The sequence below is a fragment of the Ochotona curzoniae genome, unplaced genomic scaffold (genome assembly GCF_017591425.1).
Source record: "Ochotona curzoniae isolate NIBS_2020 unplaced genomic scaffold, NIBS_Ocur_1.0 contig_430, whole genome shotgun sequence".
Taxonomy (NCBI): domain Eukaryota; kingdom Metazoa; phylum Chordata; class Mammalia; order Lagomorpha; family Ochotonidae; genus Ochotona; species Ochotona curzoniae.
The window spans coordinates 24,751,898-24,774,743 of NW_024466219.1; the positions used below are offsets into that span (position 1 = coordinate 24,751,898).

The 22,846-nt window shown below is 34.8% G+C and overlaps 1 protein-coding gene across 1 annotated transcript in view; it reads left to right on the forward strand.

The window, feature by feature from the left end:
• Positions 1–22,846, forward strand: part of SPATA17 (spermatogenesis associated 17) — a 151,045-nt gene that overhangs the window by 25,472 nt on the left and 102,727 nt on the right. The window contains exons 4-5 of the mRNA XM_040985313.1: positions 3,772–3,822; positions 14,955–15,058. Of these exons, the coding sequence (XP_040841247.1) occupies positions 3,772–3,822; positions 14,955–15,058 (155 nt within the window). The remainder of the gene's footprint in view (positions 1–3,771; positions 3,823–14,954; positions 15,059–22,846) is intronic.

The window sequence follows — 22,846 nt, forward strand, 5'->3', positions numbered from 1 at the left end:
ACTCCCACTGAAATTTTCCTATAAACTGCTTGTCCCATTGGCCACTCAAATGGTCCCCTTTGTTTGGACCTGTTAGTGAAAATTTCTCCTTACCATTTACTCTCTTACTTAATAAATGATGAAATAAAAATAATCATTTTTGTAGACCAGAAAAATGTAGACATAGCTTTTCTCATTTGTCCCTTTTGAATGCTTGAATATAAACTATATGGTATATTTTTATCATTACAACTTACATTGTGTTTAATATCAAATGCACTATTTTTATCTTAACAGTTTGAGAGCAGGACAATATAAACATTCTCAGTAAACAATTAATTCAATGTGAATTATCGTGAAATAAATGTATATGATTATGGTTCTTGATAATTCAATATTACCCATTTAAATTGACATCTGGTGGTAAATAACAGGCACTTTAATTGGAATTTTTGTTGAATTATGAATAGCTTATGGTCTTATTTGTATTTTCAAATAAATCTTAAAAAACTAAAAAGAGGTTGACATGGTAACTTATGGTAAATATACTATGTTAAATATATGCATGAGTGTAAATATACATACATATACACATATATTACATAGATACATGCACATACGTATTTTTCCTTCCATAGATGAAAAAAATGCCAAATTATGTTAAAAATTTCTCTTTATAGGATTTCTAAATGAGTGCTCAGATATGGAAAATTCTTTACTTTTTAGTGTAAGAACAGAAACTAAAAATATGTCCATTTTCCCCTTTAAGGTCCTATTATTTTAAATAAGCAATGAAAACAAGACATCCTAGACTGAATTACTAACATTAATTTCAAATTTTATTAGCATATTTTCATGACAATAAGGAAATGAGTTCAGATTTTGTTCTCCTATTTCAAAGATGAATTATTAGTAACTTGGAAAAAGAGTTTGAGTTTTAATTCTTTTATTGAAAAAAGGAAGGTCATTTATAAGTCAGCTGTTGGTAATGACCATGTTGGATTCGATTGCCAGCAAACACAGCAAAGCATATGCGTAGAATACTCCTGATTACTTGATAATAAATCATTTTAATGATTAAATTCAAAATTAGGAAATGAGGGTAGCAGCGATGTGGAAAATAACAAAAATCCAGGATCATCATATCTGCTTTCCATGCGTGAATGGCTTCTAAATGTTTTGCTGTCATCACTTTAATGCAGACATTTCATTTGTACTGTCCAAACAACAAATAAAGCCATATTGTCTGGTAAGATTAAAACTTATGATAAAATATACATACCGTTAAATATTATCACTCCTCAGTGGCTTTAGACACAGTCATGGGGTTGTGTGTGAAACAACAGGACTATGCATCTTTAGAGCTTTCCCAACTGAAACTCAGTAAACCATCAGATAAAGACTCACTGCTTCCCCTAGTCTCCCTGGACTGTTTTGTCAGTGTGAATTTGAGTATTCAAGGTACCTTATGTGAATGGAATACTTGTGTCATCTATGCTTGCTAGTACTTTTGAAGACATATGGATCTGGATGATATGCTGGAATGCAAATGCTTTTCTGTCTCTTCACTACAAAATTAAAAATTATTAGGCTCAATAATTTTATCACTCTTTACCATTATTTAAAAAATTTTTCTTGTTATTATTTTCTACAATTCAGTTTCATAGGTATAGGGGTCCTCCCCTTTCCCTCCTCTTTCTCTTTATTTTCCTCTCCTACTACTTTCCCACTTATTAATATAGTATTATAGTCTTTGGGAACAGTTCTAAGTTCCCACTTATTAATATAGTATTATAGTCTTTGGGAACAGTTATAAGTTAAACATTCTAGTATTTATGTGCAGCATGACATTTTAGGTATAGAGAAAAGTAGAAACTCTAGTATCATATCGTCAAGATACATTTAACTTTCATTGGGAGTCCTCCTTTTGACTGGGAGTAAAGCTGTGTACTGCAATGTATCTTCACTTCCTAGTATGCCAGTCTCCATTGCACATATCAGCTATGAGAACAGATGTATATACTAGATCACCTATGAACATATTCGTTTTGCATTTTGCATGTAGATTGCCTGGTACCAGAGAGAACATGATATTTGTCTTTTTTTTGGACTGGGTTGTTTCACCTAACATAGTAGTCTCCAGCTGGGACCATTTTATTGCAAATGATAGAATTTCATCCTTTTTAATGGCTATGTAGTCTTTACCATTGTTTTATAAGATTTTTTTAAATTCTTTTTGGAATTTGATTTATAGTTAAATTGCATACATTTAGCCACAAAATGTGTAACAACACTATGGATAACTCCTTTTTTTATAATAGTTATCAGCCATTTCTGAAGCACCTTAAATACTTCATTTCATTTTAGTCTTCATAACAATGAAGTTTGTTACCCTGTCTTGTAAGAAAAGACATCAATACTGAGAAATTTCCAGTAGCTTAGGTAGTACCTCCCAGTCAGTTTTAAAAAAAAAAAAGTCAAGAATTGACTCGGGTCTGTACCTTAAACAGTGACATGGCCGAGATAAGAGCTGCTTTAATTTATTTTTTCTGAATCTATTTTGGAATATATACTTTCCAGTATATTTTTCCCTTTAAAAAGAATATTGAATGACAACAGCTGCTTCCTTATGACTTGGAGAAATATGATATTATGATAAATATTTTAAGTCACCTTTAATCCAAGATTTATGTCTTGCTTGCTATTACAAAGAAAGAGAATTTAAAATGAAGTAACATCATTGTATTCATTTGTAAATAACATATTGCAGCCAACTGTTTCTTAATTGCTCAGACTGTTGATAAATAATCCAGCCCTGCTGCTCTCTACAGACAATTTGCTTTGGATCAGAACAGACAATTCAGGCAACACTAATTACTGTGAAACCCTTTAACAGGAATTTCTGTTTGTCACAGTGAAGAAAACTTCTTTGCACAGGGTTACATTTCTTATCTCTTATGTACCTAGAAAATACCAATTATAATCTGAGTTCCAGTTATGTTATGATTTTATATTTTAACTAAAAGAACAGATGGGAAGGATGCATTTAAAGCAATATTTTCATTGAAATAAGCTACATTGCTAAAGATAATTTTGTGTAACGAAGATCAGTATTTTGATTCTTGTGTCTTGAAAGAAAAAAAGACTTGTGGAAGTCATCACTATGTCAAGGGATTGCCTGTAACATGATATCATTGTATTTATGATTTTATGGTGTTAAAATGAATATTAAATGAATCAAAATTCCCCAGGATTACTCAGGAGGCGGCTAAGTACATAACGTTTTGCATAGATGGTTGGAAGGCACAATTTTGCTCCATCACTGCATCCATATCCTTGAACGATTTCGACTGAAGACAGCATTTCTTTGAATTTTTCATTAAACCAGACGTCTTGAAATATGAATTCCTTTTATGTTTCTGTGAGTTTTGGCTAAAAGAACCCCAGTGAATAAATCATACAATACTGCATGTCACCAGCACTTGTGAATATTTCTGCTTTGTTATTCTATTCTCAGTAGAGCACCATTGATTATCAAACTCAGCGGAGAACATTTTATGATCATATATCTCCATTAGCTCCTAGTTTGACTACCATAGATTTTTCTGGTTAAGCTTGCATTATGTATTAGGAAGCCTATCTCTTCAATACAAAGTTTGATTTCATTTTTCTAAGCCTAGAACTCTTATTATGTATTATGTATAAACATTCTTATCTTTCATATGTAAAAATAGGCTGCACTGTCTTTGTATAACTGAAATATATGCCGTCTTTTTTTTTTTTGATTCACAGGTAGCATATTATACTATGAAGATGAATCTCTACAATGCAATGGCTGTCAGGGTAAATATTTCTTCACTTGTTAAACAAATGAAAAGTCAATTGTGCCCTGAATTCTCTTTTAATAAAATGAGCAAAGCAGAATAATGCAAATTTGATTGATATGCTAATGGTGAGGAGAGAAAAGAGTACATAGTTAGAAAGTTACTTATGCTAAGTAATCTTGGCAGTTTTAAAAGTTAGAGTAAAATGTAAAACATGTAATTATAAATGCTTTTGTTTTAGAATGCTAAATATCTCTGAGCCATAACTAGAACAAGACTGTAAATATTAATGAAGGAATGTATTAGTTTCCATATGTCGTATAGAATATTGTGATAAATAGATGAACATGGTTCAGGAATATGAGAGAGTTACTCAATACAAATCAATTAGAAATTATACATAGATTTAGAGTAATAAGCCGAATTTCCAGCTTAGATGCTTTATTTCAGTCATTTCTGTGTTCATTTTCCCGTGCAATTTGTTCTAATAGAAAACTGAATTTAGCAATTATGCATCTCAAGCTAGGTTTTTGTAGATTTGGGGAATGAGTTTGACAAAAATACATCTGTTTTGTGACAATATGATAAAATTGCAACTGCTGAACTAGTATAAATGGAGAATTTTCTTACATGAATTTCACTGATATCCTTAAGAGATATATTTCCATTTTGTCTTTCATCAATCCAGCAGTTCTGTAAATAAGTGATCTTAGTTTTGATAAAACGAAGTAGAAAATGCTTTCTGGAAACTCCTCCATTGAACTGAAGAAGATAAATTAGCATTATGTGGACTGTGGATACTGCTGGGAGTATGGGCCAGGGACAGCTGCCTGTCTCTCTGCCTGCTTCTCCTTGCTCCTGGGGATTGAAGTGGTAACTAGATAATCAAATAGATTTCCCTGCTGCTTTTCCCAAGACAGAGGCAAATACTTCAGCTACAGTGGACTACTTACCTTTTTCAGTAATATTCATGTTGGGAAAGCAATTTGATTTTTTTTAAAGCCTTGTTTATTTATTTATTTTTGAAAGTCAGATTTATAGAGAAAAGGGCAGACAGAAAGATCTTGCATCCATTGGTTCACTTCCCACTTGGCTGAATAATAATATTCATGTCATCTATGAACAGATAAATGTGTATGTGTGTGTGTGTGTGTATATATATATATGCAAATATTAGCAGGTATATTTTTAATTAATCATATTTTATTTGAATTCCTTGAATTTCTTTTTCTTGTTAATAGCTCTAATAGGGCATCTACTACTATACTGAATAGCAGTGGTGAAAGTGGACATCCTTGTGTAGTTCCAGATCTTGCTAGGAAATTTGCTTGTCTTTCTCCATTTAGTAATCAAGCTAAAGTTGGGTTTTTCGCATATTGCTTTTATTATGTTGCAAAATGTTCCTTCTATGCCTTTCTTGCTTAGGAATTTTAGCATGATGTGGCCCTGGATTTTATCAAATGCCTTCTCTAATCTATTGAGATGATCACATGCTTTTGATTCAATTTGTTGGTGTTATTTATCATATTGATTGATTTGCATATATTAAACCATCACTGCATGCAGGACACAAATCTCACCTGGTCTGCATGAAGAATTCGTGTGATGAATTGTGTTGGCTAGTATATACAGAGGATTTTTGCATCTATTTTCAGCAGGGATCTAAGTCTGTAGTTCTGTTTCTCTGAAGTTTCTGTATCTGGCTTTGGTATTAAGGTGGTACCAGCTTCATTGAAAGAGTTTGGGAGGATTACCACCCCTTTTTTGTTGACATTTTATTTATTTATTTATTTATTGTTTTTGATACAATTCCTTAGGCCCTAGGATTTCCCTAACTTCTCCCCAAATCGCCTCCCCACCACTGAATTCCCCTGCATTATTACTATAGTATAATTCTTCATACACAGTCATATGTCCATCGTTGCGGGCATGGACAATAGCAAGAATTCAGTATTCTATTGTCAAGATATAGTTAACAGTTTCATTGGGAATCCATCTTTGATCTGAAAGTAAAGATGCATATTGCATTGTATCCTCATATCTGGATGTGATAGTCTCCATTACACAGTTACTGTACATCCCCTTAACTGAAAAGCCACAAAACAAACTCAACAACAGGAAGAAAAAAAAAGAAATTAAAAACACCTTGAAGTTAAATAACATGCTACTGAATGACTAATGTGTCACTAAACAAATGAAGAAAAAAATTAAGAATCTAAAATAAGAAAAAAAATAATAAAGAAAACAAACAAAACCCAGAAAAATAAACCTAAAAAAAAGGCAACAAAACAAAACAAGAAAAGGAAACAATCTTCTTGAAGAAAATTATGCTGCTTTAGGATATTGGAGTTAGTGAAAAATTTAATGAGAATGTAATTTGAAGAGATGGAACTAAAACAAAAATTGAAATCCTTGAGATATTGTTCCTGCTGCTCTTTTTTGGTGAGATGTTACCTATAGGAAACAAATAGATGGGTTTTGTTTTATAACCCAGTCTACTTATCTATAACATTTGATTCATATGTTTAATCCATTTACATTCAGGGTTAATATGAATGGGTGGTAGTTTGGTTCTGTCATTTTAGCAATAGGTTTATTTAGTTTTCTGTTGTCATTTTACTGCAGTGTTCTTTACATTTGCCTTTGGTTTTCTTGGGTGCTATACTTTTCTCTGTCAAGAGAACAACTTGGGACTGGCGTGATAGCATAAAGGTTAGGGTCCTCATCTTGAACACGCCAGGATCCCATTTGGGCACTGGTTCTAATGCTGGCAGCCCTGCTTCCCATCCAGTTCCCTGCTTGTGGCCTGGGAAAGCAGTTGAGGACAGCCCAAAACCTTGGGACCCTGCACCCGCGTGGGAGACCTGGAGGAAGCTCCTGGCTCCTGGCTTTTAGATTGGCATAGCACCGGCTGTTGCAGCCAGTTGGGGAGTGAATCATTGGATGGAAGATCTTCCTCTGTTTCTTCTCCTCTCTGTACATCTGCCTGTACAATAAAATAAATAAATCTTAGAGAGAGAGAGAGACAGACAGACAGACAGAGAGAGAGACAGAGAGAGAGAACATCTTAAATCTCACCTTTAGGGCAGGCAAATTCCTTGAGTTTTTTTTTTTTTACTGTGTAAGAAGTTTATTTAAGTTTCAAAGACAAAAGGATAGCTTTGCTGGGCACATTATCCTCGGCAGACAATTTTTTTGCTTTTAGAATCTGGACTATGTTGCTCCATTCTCTTCTGGCTTCTAGAGTTTCCTGTGAGAGGTCACCTGTGAATTTGACTATCATCCCTTTATATCTCAATTCATTGCTTTTCATGTGCACATTTAAGGATCTTTTCCTTATGTTCAATTGAAGAGAGCTTGATTATCATGTGTTGTGGTGTTGATCAATTTTGGTCAACCCTGTTGGGGATTCTGTCTTTCCTGAATGTTGTTTCTCTAGATCAGGGAGATTTTCATTTATTATTTCATGAAATACATTTCTAAACCCAGCTTCTCTTTCTGCACCTTCTGGGACTCCCATAACTCTTATACTTGGTCTTTTAGTAGTGTGTCTTAATTCTTGAATACTTTTTTTTTTTTTTTTGGCTTGACCCAGTTATAGACCCTGTTCTACTTCCAGCTTTTTATTTGTTTCCACTGGTGACAGGGAATATATTCCAATTCTGAGATTCTTTCTTCTGCTTTGTTCATTCTATTTTGGAGATCTCCACTGTACTTTTAATTTGCTTCACTCTCTTCTTAATTCTGATATATCAGCTTTCATTTGATTCATTTCCTGTGTGACATGTTTCTTACATTCCTTGAATGCCTGCTTTACATGCTTCTCATTGTTGACAAGAAGTTTTGTAACAGGTGTTTTGAATTCTGTATCCCTCATTTCTCAATGTCTTCCTCAGTGAACTCTGAGGTTTGCAAAGGGCTTTGCTCCTTTGCAGGTGTTTCTTCAGTAATATTCATTGTGCCTGTGTCTCTTCTTTTGCTCTTGGTCATTGTAGTTTTGGTTATCAGATTCTTCTCATTGGGGCAGCTTTCTAAGCTGTGTTAAACACAGGTCTGCAGTTCGATTTTACTTATTGCACTTGGTACACAACTCTTTGCTTGCAGCCATTTGTGCCACAACCTCCAGCAAGTTCCAGGTCTGAGTTCTCATGTTAGACTTCCACCATGGTCTCTGTAGCCCCAGTTCCCGGATCACCAATCTCCACCTCCTGTGATACTGTGCTAAGTCTGCACCATTTTCTGTGCACAGTCTTTCTCCTACTTCAGGTTGGAGCAGGTCTCAGGATCAGGGAGACACCAGGTGTCCTATATAGCTAGGATGTTGGTGGTGCTGATTTTGCTGGAACCTGTTGGCCATTAGGTTTGGAGGCCACATGATTTTATTTTGAACTATACGATGCTAAAGTCAGTATTACTTTCCCTGTGGGATCAGTGCAGGGCACTAAGCTCAGTGATTTCAGTCCCAGCTCAGTATATGCAAGCCCACTATTGTCCCTGCAGTCTTAAATTCTTTACCTCACTGTACTAAATGGTGTTTAATGTGCCATTACTAGAGTTCTTTATCTGCTGGCCATCAGGAGTGAGGGCTACCAAGACCTATCTTGGGTGGAACCTGTAGGATGCCATGCTGTTGCAGTTCACTGAGCCAGAAATGAACTCACTCCCAGCTCAGTATATGCATAGCCTTGACCCATAGCCTTTATTTCACTACATAAAATGGCATCCAATTCAGCTCTAGGAGGTTTACTGGGCTGTGAAATCATCCCTATTCCTATACCACTCACCTGGGACCTGCTTCTCTGTCTCTGCTCCTGGTCAAATCAAACAGACTAGCAGGATGGGCAGTTCCTTGTCTGTGTTCACCTCCTGAGCTCCTGGTGAACACCCCTTCTCACTTTATTGTTGGTGGAGTTCCAGCTGCTGGTACAGCTCAGATCACCACTCAATGAATGCTGCTGGGATAGCTGGTCACTACAACACCATACCATTGTGTCTGTGCTTTCCTGTTTCTGTCAGTCTCTCAGCAGGGATGCCCCTTTGCTGTCGTTCTGTCCTTTATTATTTCCTGGAATGTGCCCTCTCTGGTTTACACTGGCTAATGTTTTCTCATCTGTCAAAACATGTCCTTACCCTATTCTGATATCTTGATTCTCCGATTGCCTCCCTTTCTATTGTTTGAATAGTTTGTGGAGTATTGGTGTAAGTCCTTGGAATATTTGGTAGAATTTATTCTTTGTTGCGATGGATTTAACATCTGATTCAGTTTCCATCCTGGTAATAGGTCTATTGACATTTTTAATTACTTCCTGATTCATTGTTTGCAGATTGTATGTGCCTAAAATTTATCCATTTCTTCTAGGTTTTCTCACTTGTGACATTTCATTTTTGCCTTTGATTATATATATTTGAGTCTTCTCCCTCCTTGTTGGGCTAATGTGGAATCACTTGGATTGATTTTCTCAAAGAACCATTTCTTTAATTCTTTGATCTTATATTTTGGAGAAGTTTCCATGTACTGAAGAAAAAAATAATATATTGTGTGTCTGTAGGATGAAAGCTTTTGTAGATATCCATTAAATTCATTTTTTTGTATTATCTGGTTGAGCTCTGTTGTTTCTTTGCTGAACTTCTGTCTCATCAGTCTGTCCACTGAAGTTAGTCGGGTGTTAAGGTCCCCTACTATTATTGTATTGGTATCTGTTTCTACCTTTAAATCCATTAATATTTGTTTCACACAGTTGGGTGCCCTGGCAATTGGTGCATATATATTTAATATCATGAATTCTTCTTGATAAATGGATTCCTTGATTATTATAATGGGGCAGGAGAGCCAAGAAATCTTCCATCTGCTTAGAATGTGTGAGTAAGATATGAAGTATAACCTATCAAGATCATAACAGGTAACTTATAGATAACAGAGTCAAATCAGCATTAGACAATAGCAAAACTACAAAGACCTTCAGGTGAATCAAGAGCAATCCTGACAACCTCTTAGCAGGAGGTCATATGCACAGAGCAGCAGGGACCCCAAATGGAGCAGGTGGACAAGAGGAGGCTTATATCCCAACCCTGGAAACTCCAGGATCCTCACCAAGGACTATCAGTACAGGCACCAAGACAACATCCTAACTGCCAAGAAGACCACGGGGAATTGGACTGCAGTTGGAGGTCAGAAATTCTGAGGTCATCCACTCCTGTTTGGATCTACCACATGGGCTGGAAGAAGCCCAAATACTTCCTTGCAGGATCCAAGATCATCAGAATAGCCAGGAGCCCTGAGTGGACCTCAGAAACAGAAGAACAGTAAACTTCCTCTGGGACTCGGAAGAGGAGCTTTCTCTTGTCCTTACTTAGTTCCAACTTTAGATCCCCACCCTCTCCTGCAATGACCATCAGGGTTGCTCCAGAGCCCCACTCCTAAAAAAATTAGAATAGATAGATAGGGAACAATAAGGAAAGCTTAGAACCAGACAGGAAACAGTCAGCATGGACTTACATATACCTTACTAGGTAGGACGCAAAGATAAGTTACTCCCCACTAAGGCATTGAAGATTTCTCTGCACACCCCTCCTAAAACAGTTCTGCACCTCAACTGTTGACATATGCCTTGTTAGAGTTATAAGCCAATTTAGACTATCCTAAAATCTGCCAAGTTCAGTAAAAAAAAAAGTATGCTAAATACTAAAATGAAAATAGACATGAGACAGCTGAATAGTGCTGTATAGCCATTTTAAGGTGTATTGAAGCTGGTTGTACATAAACAAAAATTGAAATGTCAATGAAGTAGTCACAAGATGTGGTTTAGAACCTGCATTTTTTTCTAACATATTGGTCACTCAATACCATGTCAATTAACTCCATAATGTTGTAAATTGTTGTTGATGTTATATTGTGGCTTTTAATTGATATCCTGCCAGCTCAGCCTTTAGACCAGAGCTGGTCTCCCAAGAAACTGTTGAATTTGTCTGGACAATAAGATGCTGGACTCTATGCTTGATATATGCTTGCAATGAAAGAATTTTGACTGGATTTGAACTGTAATATTGCAACAAGGTGGAGGAATCCACCATGTGGGAGGGTGCGGGGGAGGGGTTGGGTGAATCCCAGAGCCTGTGAAGCTGTGTCACAAAATGAAATGTAATCAATTTTAAAAAATCATCAGGACCAGCAATTCTGTGGCTGAGTTTACCTCCTGAGTTTCTGGCACTCTTCCCTTCCCACTGACCACTGGTGGAACACTGATCACTGTTGGGGTATTTTTTCACTGTTGCACCACTCTGTTGTCCCTGCTGCTTCCCCTTGTCCATGGGTCTCCAGACATCCCTCTGCCATTGGCCTTTCCTCTCCTATTTCTTAAGATCGCACCGTCTCTGTTTTTCCTCTGCTCATCTTCCTCCATCCATTTTAACCTGTCTTCACCCTATTCCATCATCTTACATTTTTATATGTTCCATTACCATGAAAAGAGGATCGCTTAAAGGGCAAGCCAAGTGGCTGAACAGCCTAATACTCTTCTTGCGAGCACTGGCATTCCATATAGGTGCCATTTCATGCCCTGTCTGTTCTACTGGCAATGCAGTGGAGGATGGCTCAAATCCTTGGGTCCCCACACCCAGATGGGAGACTTGGAAGAAGCTCCTGGTTTCTGGTCAGCTTAGCTCCCACCATTATGGCCATTTGGACAGTGAACCAACAGATGGAAGTTCTTTTTGTCTTTCCTTTCTTTACATCTGACATTGCAATAAAAATAAACAAAATTTTAAAAAGAATTTCTGTTCATCTTTCCTTCTCTTTATTATACCAATAGTATGTGAAATGATTAAATTGATTGTGGAGGAAAGAAATGTTATAATGTTATATCATATAGGATTGGGAAATAGTATTAAAGGGAAGCAGCTACATAAGGAGTTATTATTCACAATCTTTGCTAAAATATTTAGTTATGATTTTCATATATATTCAGTATATGTGAGAAATATATTTTCATATATGATTTAACATGTATCACTACTTTTAAAAAGACTTATTCATTTTTATCAGAAATGCAGATTTAAGATTTACAGAGAAAAGGGTCAAAGAAAAATATCTTCTATCTGCTAAGTAGCCACAATGAGTGGATCTGAGCCAATTCAAAGCCAGGAGCCAGGAGCCTCTTCCAGGTCTCCTTGGGTGCAGGATCCCAAGGCTGTATTCCATCTTTCACTGCTTTCTCAGGCTGTATTCAGGGACCTGGATGGAAAGTGGTGTGTCTGGCACATGAACCAGCACCCATAGTGCATGCTTGCACTTGCAGGTAGATGTTCAACAGTTGAGTTATAGCACCAGCCTTAGATATCACTGCTTTTATTTTTTTAGCTATCATTGAAGAGTTTATAAACCTATTCTTCTTTGCTCACACTATTGTCTTCTGGAATATTGAACATTGTAATATGTAAAAGTAAAATTTTTAATAATAGCTAATTTCTGCTTCTTGGATTGTCGATAGGTCTTTTTCAATGAAGTGATTTTTCAATTCTTCATTTAATTGGAGATAAGACTCCTTTTCTCTTTGGGCGTATTAAGGATACTTAGAACTTCAGGGTTGAAAATAAACCCAATGCAGAGAAAATTTTTCTATGAGCAGATGGCTTTTTGATATATCAAGGTTTTGCCATTTGTTTTAGTGCTTAAATAAACATTATTTATAAGACCACTTACATTTTGATGTTACTTAATGAGGAATATGCATCATTGATTTGACTAGCTTAAGAGGTCATTTAGAACTTGCCTGTTAACAAGCTGTAATCTGCTGAACATACAATGACTTTGTTTAAAATTATCTATTCACAGCCGATCAATGACAATAGTTTTATACCAATCACTTCTGAAAGTTTGCTAATTATTTTGAAGGACAAGAATACTAGTCCTCTTGGTCCTGTTTTAGAAAGTGGTAACCCGGTCACCTTGAAATCACTAAGAGGTTTAATCAAAACTCAGCTTCCTTTCTAAAAGTACATCTTTAAGAACTGGAAGTTATTTATGATATATGAAGAGAAAACGTATGCAAAACTCAAATCATTTGTTAAATATTTTAAAATTTCCCCTGCATTGTTATTATTGGGCTCTATATACAGTAAGAAAATCTTTTAAATTCAAGAACACACACACACACACACACACACACAGAGTGTTTCTTTTTAGACAGGATATTTGTAAGATGTTAAATTAAAAAACATGTATGCAGCTTAAGACTGACCTGGATTTGTGTCCTGACTCTGCCATTTACTCTTTTACTGATTATGTGACCTTGAACAAATTACTTAACCTCAGTTTCTTCGTTTTTCACGTTGAGATCATGCCCCATTCATAAGGATATTGTGTGAATTAAAGCAGTTTGCATAATACCTGGCTCATGAATGGAGCTCCATAAATTTTAGATTCTTCATTTCAGTGATGGTGGCTTCTTCACCCACTCAAATGCTCCGATTTTACTGGCTCATTATATCCACTCATCACTCACAAAGCCACTTAAAGCATGCCTTTAATTTATACTTTAGTGTGGATTACTTTTAATTTGTTACCTTAACTACTACTACTTATTATGCCCCTTTAATACTCAATTGTGAATGAAATAATTAGGGTTGGAAGGTAATTGTAGCCTGCCTCTGGGTAGATGTCCAGGGCGTTAGTTGTGTTAGAACTGGGTTCTCTAATATTAAAACAGTAGCAACCTCTCTGATTATGCTTGGCAATATTTCCAGTAATCGCTTTGTTTACAGAAGGAGAGAAGCCCAGGGCAGGCATTTGTCATTGTTGTTGTTTTGTTGTTGTTGTTTTAGGATACAGGACATTTTTCATATTGTATCACAGAGTTTTTAGCTGAGTTCAGTTGTTGACCTTAAAAACTACTAGTCAGAATGGGTGTACCAGTAGGTTAGTATTATCTACTCGTAAACTCCATCATCTCTCTTTCCTTTCCACACTCCAGCATGTCTCTCTGATGGTTCTGGCATAATTTTATTTCATTTAGAATGTAATGATCAAGATGTAAGTATCTTCCCCTTTAATTTTTTTTTTTTTTCTGTGAGCTGAGTCACTTCTAAATGCCATTTGGGGATTAAACTAACAGATATGGTATGTCTGTCTCCTGTTTAACTCTGGCCTTCAAATAAATTAATCTTTAAAAAATACTTCTCAGATGTTCTGAATTTTTAAATAAATAAAAATTAACTTTTCTAAAATGATACTCCTGTATTTACGTTAGAAACTATGTCTCACTGACTGATTTTTATGCTAACAAGATAAAACACTCAATTTAAATATTTAAATACCACTCAAATTAAATGGTCTACTGAAAAAAAGTACACAATGAAAAAAAATACTATCTTCTGGACCATGGAAAAAGTTGTACACTTTAGGAAATTATAGTAGTAATAGTTATGTTTCATGAAATGATTACAGCAATGTCAAGATAAGCCATGATTACATAAAGTCATATTGTTATTTTCACTTATCAAATATTAAATATATGAGTAAACTTGAGTTTGAATATAAGGGAACTTCAAAAAGTTTGAGGAAAATAAAAATGAATTAAAATGTTTTGTTTTGCTTTTTTTTTTAAAAAAATGACTTATTGTGTTTACTTGAAAAAACAGAGTTACAGACAGGGAGAAAGATCAAGAGAAAGTGAGAGGTCTTAACTACTAGTTCACTTGCAAGGTAGCTGCAGCATCCAGAGCGGGGCCAGACCGAAGCCAGGAGATACATCCAGATCTCCCATATGAGTGCAAGGGCCCACAGATGTGGATTAGCGCCATGGCTTTGCTGCTTTCCCAGATGTGTTAACAGTGAGCTCGGTTGGAAGAGAATCAGCCAGGTATTGAACCTGTGCCAGTATGGGATGCTGGTATTGCAGATGTTGCTTAGTCTTTTACCCCACAATACTGGTTCCAAGATAAGCTAATTTTGTGCAAAAAGGTCTTAAAGTTCATACATAGTTTTCTCATAATATACCTTTTCCATGAACTGCTTTGTGTATTCTCACATATAGTTTAGTAGTGGCAAATGCAAGGATTTTGCATTACAAATTGTAATTATCTAGATTTTTAGTATCTATTAGTGTTTTTAAGAAAATACTAAATGACGTACTTTATCTCTGTTTACATCTACAGATTCAGAAAGTATGGCGAGGATATAGGATCCGAAAGTACTGCTTTAATTATTTTTACTTGAAAGAATACCTGAGAGCTGTTTCAGAAACCAATGAGGCAATTAGGTGAGTACAATCCTTAGCCTACAGTGAACCTTTCAAAATGATCATTAAGAGCTGTTTACCATTTCAGTACTTAGAAATATTTTTCTGAGACTCAATGGTATTTTAGGAAGAAATTTAAGGATAAGACACAGATATATACTTCTGTTTATCTTGAAAGCTAGTGGTTATGTTTAAAAACAGCTTGAAAACTGATGACAAGCAGATTTTTAATGGTGTATTATCTTGGTGTTTTGCAAAATAGTTTCAGTAAAATTATCTTATAGTGAGATAAATTTTTGTGTAAAACGATTCTATAGATGAAGCTTTAAATATGCTAAAGTTTTGATGTATTTTGAGAAGTGTGTTCTGTAGCAAAAAAAAAAAAAAAAAAAAAAAGCTGTTCCCTAAAAAAAGTAACGTTATGGAACATGAAAAATGAGACTAGGTAACTGATTATTTTTATTTTGAAAGACATTTAAGAGTATTGGACCTGGAGTTAGCCATGTGGTGACATCTTCTTTAGATTTTTTTTAAATCAGGTTATTGCAATATTATTCACTTTACTTTCCAAAGCTCTCCATGTGTTAAATTTCTGTATCATTTAAAAAATATTTTTCCTCTTGATATGTTTTTAAGTGACCGTATACTTAGAAATGGGAAGTAGAAATTATAATAATCAGCATATACGTGGTTCTTTACTTTTAAAAATTTGACTTGTTATTTAGCCTTAAACTTTTGTACTTCATGAGATAAACAACTTGTAAAAATTTATTAAAAATTAAAGCCTTATCTGAGACCCTAATGTGATATGTGTTATATGATATATTTGACCTTTTTGCTATATCTACCAAGAGAATAAGAGGGTTCTCAGAAAATATCAAGATTCTGAATATATGCACAGCTAATATGAAGGGCCCCAGAAAAATCTGACAGATTTAATTCATGTCATCACAGAATCTGGTCTCCGTGGAAATAGAAACTGAAAAATGTTCACGCTTCTAATCATTGACAGAACATATACCGGGATATTGCATTTCTGTCTACATAATGAGGTCTTTGTATGCTTAGCTCCCCATCAACACAGTTATTCAGGAGATTGGGTTTCCTGATGAAATTCAAAATTACCTGGTTTGAAAGTTCATCCCTCGTGTTGTTATGAGGCCAGATGTCATTTGAGTATCTCACCCCAAAGGATGAATTAATGTTTAAGGAAGTAACAATGAGCCTCCTTCTGAGTTTGATTCAATAGCCAATTACACTTAAAAACAAGGATATCAAAAATTCTGATGACATCCATGTCTATGAAAAAAACAATACAGCAATCCGACAAATAAGATCTAAGGGTTATATCAGTACAAAAAGATTGAATCTAATTTTGATATTTTAAGGATATGATAAAAGAAGTATACCTGATGAGGGAATTCCTTAAAATATTTGAGAAATAATTTTCAAATTCATATTTTTACCTATGTTGTACAGATCAATCTGATCATTGTATATTAAGTACAGAGAATTCAACTTGTTTTCATTTGAAAAGTAAGTTCTTGGGAGGCTTCAGTAAGAGTCAGTGGAAAGAGTAGGAAACCTCATAAACACATGAGTTTAACTTTTATTGGAAAGGCAGATTTATGCAGAGGAGAGACAGAGAGAAAGATCTTCCATCTGCTGGTTCACTGCCAAAGTGCTGCAGCAGCTGGAGCTGAGCCAATCTGAAGCCAGGAGCTGGGAGCTTCTTTCAGGTTTCTCACATGGGTGCAGAATCCCAAGGCTTTGGTTCACCCCTTCTCTCTCTCTCTTCCTTCCTTCCTACGTTCCTTCCTTCCTTCCTTCGTTCCTTCCTTCCTTCCTTCCTTCCTTCCTTCCTTCCTTCCTTCCTTCCTTCCTTCCTTCCTTCCTTCCTTCTTTCCTCTTCCTTCCTTCCTTCCTTTCTTTCTTCCTTCCTTCCTTCCTTTGTTTTTTTGTTTCTTTTTTGTCTTGTTACACTTTTTGCTGCTTACATTCTTACACTTAGCTCAGGGTCTCACTCTATCTCCAGTGCCCTAATATTCTGGAGATGCTGCAAAAATTTTAATTGCCCTGGTAGGTTCTTCTGTTAATTCATTCACTCAGTTGTTTTCCTTTTAAGTCCTTTTTTCTAACTAAAAAGGTCCTTAATGATGTTTTCCTAAATGAAAGAATGCTATCATCCAGCCGTAAGTAATGCTAATCTTACAAAGTGCAGAAGCAGCTGTAGTATGTTTAAACTCACACACACAGCCTCTCTTTGTCTTTCTCAGAATACATTAAGCATTCAAAACCTATATTTCACTTCTCTCACCTGTAAGACCTGTAGTTTTGCTTTCTTAAGAAAGTAGTATTTATAATTTAATATGTGTTGTTCTGAAGATATCTTGTTTATATATGAGCCTATATTTATATCTCCATCATTTTGAAAATATAAAATCATACCACTCTTAATTCTTCAACTTGATGTTCTCAATGATAATTAATAACTTGACTATTCTACCATAATAGAGGGCCTTCCTCCCGTGTTTTAATGTCTGCTTAGCCTTCCAGGTATGAATAAACATTAATTTATTCAATCAGTCATCTCCTGAAAGAAAGTGAAATTATTTCTTATCCTTTGCTGACACGGAGATTAAGCTATACTGAATATACTTGTATGAATGCATCTTGCTTTACCTTTGCGTTTTGTTCTCTCATGTAGGCACCAAAGTAGCAACTTATTAAATTCTTTAAACTTTTCTATAAAAAATTTGAGTGAGATTTTATGAATTTACAGATTGAAAAATTGACATCTGTCTATATTGTTTGTAATTTAAAACATCTCTTATTTATTCACAAGTCATTTAAACCTGTTCATATTTTTGAATAATATGTTTAATTTTTTATTATCTGTTAAATTTATTTCAAAAGCTGTTTTTTGGTTATTTGTAAATGAAGTTTCTTGAAATTTTACTTTAATTTTAATGGCAGAAAAAAACATTTATTTTAGTTTTTAATTTTCATTTATTTAAATAGGAAGGGAGTAGTAGACACACAGAGAACGAGAAAGTGAGAGAGAATGCCGCTGGGATATGTGGTCACTGCAACACTACACCGTTGTTTCCATTGCTTTCCTCTGTCCTTGAGTCCACAGGGGCCCCTCTGCCTTCAGTCTGTCCTGTTCTGTTTCCTGGAATGTGCCCTCTCTGCTTCTCACTACTGAACGATTCTCCACCTGTTTAAATGTGTCCTACCTTATTCTGCCATCTTGGTTCCATCTTTTGCCTAGTCTGATAAGTGTTAAAGGCATCTACAAGGGTTAATAACACAATTAATAATTGTGTAGAGATAGCAGTGTTTCTCCGTTTTCATAAAATAAAAGCACATTTTTAGAATCATGTTTCTACATTTTCAAATCCTGTTTTTCTGTATAAATTGAAAATCACTGAATTCATGCCTCTAGTTACCTTTTACTGTATAACCAAGATACCCAAAGCAACTAAACACAGTAAACATTTATTCTCTCATAATTGTGAATCTGGGGTGGGACTTTGCTCTTCCCTAGGTTCAAGGTCTAACATCAAATAGCAGTTACAGCCAGGAGTGTTGTCTCATGTGAAGGCTCAATTGAAAGAATAGCTACTTTCAGGCTATCTTGAGTGGTGGCTTGCTCAGTGGTGTCCCTCAGTTTCTCAGACGTGAACTGTTCCAAAGCAGTTTATAACATGAAAATTTGCTTTAGAGCAATTGAGTAGGAGAACACATGAAGGCATCAAAGATGGAATCTGTGCTGTAACCTAGTATCAGAAGTGACACCCTATTACTTTTGCTCTATTTTGTTCATTCGAATCAAGAAACTAGGTCTGTCTGGAGTCTAATGGAGATGGGAGGAAATTCCACAAAGGTATAAATACCAGTCTAGATCTCTAAGAAGGCATCTTAGAGACTGCCTTACTTGTATCTTTTATTTCAATAAAGCATGTTAATTTTCTGCATTTGTCCCTAGAATAAAGATTGTTTTTCATTTTGCTAAGTGCAAGTTTTATGTTTTTTTTTAAATGATTGTTTCAAACTGTAACATTTTCTCAAAGCAGTTATCCCAGTCATTTACATCAAGAAGTCTTAATTTTATATGTTAAAACACATATATTTACAAGACAGGCAGTTAGACAAACATCCAGGAAGAAAGAGCACCTAATGGGATTGCCTCGTTTCCACATGCAAGGAGTTCTGGTTGTGGCTAAAGCCAGGAGCCATGATCTCAATCCACATCATCTGTGTAGGGAGCGGAAACCCAATCACTTGAACCATCATCAGCACATCCCAGAATACTGGAGTCAGGAGAGGAGGCAGGTGTGGAATAAACCCGGGCACTCTGATATACACTGTGAATATCCTAACTAGGAGCTAACTTTTAGACTAAACATCAAGATTTATGAAGCCTAGAATTGTGTATATGAAAGATCTACTACAGATCTCTGTGCTTGTGAAGAGTTAAATTATTTAAAGAAAAATCATAGTCTAGCATTCTACATCAAGATTTGTTTTATATTTTTGTGAGATGTACTCGATGACATTAGATCTAACTTTACCTTATTTGCTCTTCTGATAATAGAATAATTGCTCTACCTTATAGTTATTAGTAAAGAAAAAGTACATAACACATATGCAAAAATATTTTTTAGCAAAATGAACCTATTAAAAAAGATGAATGAGACTGATTAATTTTAAGTCTCACTTTGCATTTGGTAGACATGTTGCTTCATAACCTCTAACCTGATATGCAAAGATTGCTCCAGGTTATGAAAAAAAATTATGTTATGAAATTAAAAATTAGCTGTGGCATTTGCTAGCATTAATAAAACATAACTTGTTTGTAATTTGGAAAACTGACTTTTTAACTTTTTGCCAAATTTAAGATTAAAGTAATGCATTTTCCCAAGTTTAATGCTTGAATACAGTTAACTTTTTAGAATGTAAATGTGAATCACCAAAAATAAATTGGTGTTTCAACATGATGATTTTATATGATATGATTTAACTTGAGATAGTTTTTATAGACATCAATCTTTACCTGTCTTTGCATGGATAATGTAAGTATTTCTAAAGTATGTGTTTGCTTTGTTTTTAATATAACAGCGTTATCAAGATAAGATCACATACCTTTAGAGATATTTATTTTTATTTATTTTATTTCACATATTTATTTTTAACCATAATCAGTTTAAAGCATTGTGACTAACTTAAAATGAAACCATGTGCAAATTAGCACACATCCTCTAATATTCTCATTCTCTCTATGCAGTAAGTAATATCTGGTCTACTTTCTGTCTCCATAATTTTCCAGTTGTATACGTTTCTACAAACTAAATCTTATAAGATGTGGTCTTTAATGCCTTCTTTCTTTCACTTAATGTGATGCTTTCAAAATTAACATTTTATCTTATGTCAATTCTACAGTTCTCTGTGTTTCCAAACAATATTATAGTTTTTGGCTATACCACCGATGTTCAGTCCATTAATCATTTCATTTGTTTACGCTTTTTGCTGTCATGACCATGCAGCTATGAATAGTCATATGTGATCATATGCTGTCATTTCTTCTGAGTATACTTTGAATTTTACAATTTAAGATTAGAAAAATTTAAATATTGACTTTGGATTCAGATAAATAACAGAGTTATGTTCTGCCACTTAGCTTGGCCTTGAACAAGCTGATTAATCTTAGAAAAGTCAGATTTTCTTTTATCAGTACTTTGGAGCAGTTATACTTTCCAGCATTTCTTGAAGCATTTAGTACATTGAGCAGTGAGAACATAATTGTCACTCAGCAATTAGTGACAAACTAATAAAGAACAAACTAGAACAAATAGAGAGCTGATACTTAAAATTCAACAAGTTGGGGAAAACATTCATTCCACATTCCACATGTGAAATCTGCTTAAAAATAGAGAAGGAAAGATTAAGAAAATAATGTGATGTGGTATATTCCCACCAAAGATTCAGTAGGACAGATCAGTGGTTTGTTCTGAAGTTAGTACACCTTAGATGAGTCTGGTGTCTTGCAAGAATGGTCCTGCCCTTGTAGTCCTCCATTCCCAGTTGCTGACTGGAAGTGAACCAAAGGCAATGTAAAGTTGATGTGAACATGTTGGTAGATTGAGTGCTGTTCCTCAACCAGCACTTTTGCAGAGTTAGTGGTTGGTCTTGTCGTTCTTGTCCGTTTTAACTCATCCATGTCAGAGCATGCCTTTGATCCATTGCCTGTGAGATGGAAGCTTGGAGGCTAGCAATGTACGTGCATATATTAACAAAATAAACATAACTGTGTCATGACTCTCCTTTTGTAACCAGTGCTAAATATCTAAATTTTAGCAGAACTGAGAATCCTGGTCCTATGATCTCCATTATAGTACTTGTTCCAGTATGATTATTTTCATGTATACAAAATAGATTAAATGATAGAAAGATCTTAGAACGTAAATATCCCTCAGTAGTCTATATTTGGCATAAAACATTAAATTCTGGATGTAACTATACAAAATGAAAAATTTGCTTCACTCAGGAACCAATCAAATGTTAAGTGGTTTAGAAAGGTGAAGAAGACAAGACTAGAATTCGGAAGCCTGAAGATATGATATCTGTCTTTAGCAATTTTGAGAGCCATTACATGCTGTATTTGTGAAAAGGAGAAAAATGTGGACGAGCTGGTAGATTTGAGAAACATGTTTCCAATCCTCAGAGCTACTCAGAAATAGGCTGACTTAAGAGATACAAATGCCTTGACAGAAGGATTCAGAACTTATATAGAAAGGATTTCTGCATTTTATAAGAAATTAGAATATCTCTAGTATCCCTTTAAGACAGAGATAATTTGCCAGCATGATAACAAATACATCAAAAAGATACAAAAGTCTGTATTTACTGTGAAACTGAAGTTATTTTGAAATTCATAAAGGTCTAAGAAAAATGTAAATGAGCTTAATCTATGGCATAATGGATTCAAACTACAGTATATATTATAAGCCAGTCGTGTACCATGACCAAGATGGATATGATAATACATGTAGATCAAGATGTTACAAACACACATAATTATATATTTAAAATCATTAAATTAAAAGTGTTCTAGGTTGGCTATCATAAAAATGTTAAATTCTTTCTAACATTAAAAGCTGTTATTGAAGTGATATATTTAATCCTGAGGTGTAAGGGTGGTCTTACAGATGTAGAAAGTCATCTCAGGGATCGCACCATTTCCACAAAGTTTTGGGAAAGAGTGTCTAGTGGATTTATCACTAATAGGAGCATTATTACAATTTTAATGTTTCATTAAAGAGTTCTTAGATTTGTTTGCTTGCTTGCCCAAATGTTAATAGTCATTGTCTATTAATATGCATTATTATATTTTTCGTGAGCTCTGTAGTGCGGATGAAATATCCCATTTATGAGAAAAAATCAGCAGTGCTTTCTAGACCCCAAAGCAGCTCCATCATATTGGCATGTACTGAGCTTTTTGCTCAGTTTCCTTGATTATTCTTAAATTCATACATGCGTATACTTAGTGTGGCATATGAAATTAATTCTGTGTTCTGTGACTATTGCTCTTACCTTCTTACCAACAACTCCTAGTAGTACTGTGAGAAATTCACTTAGATCTTAAAATTCAGTTTCTCTGTGCATTGTGCTTCTTCATTTACACTGTCTCTGTTTTCAGTGATGGCGATTACAATACAAAACTAACAGCTTGCTGGCTCAAAATATGTATACCAGTATTAGCATTAAATGCTGTTTTTGTAGTAGGCTAATATTCACTATTTTCAC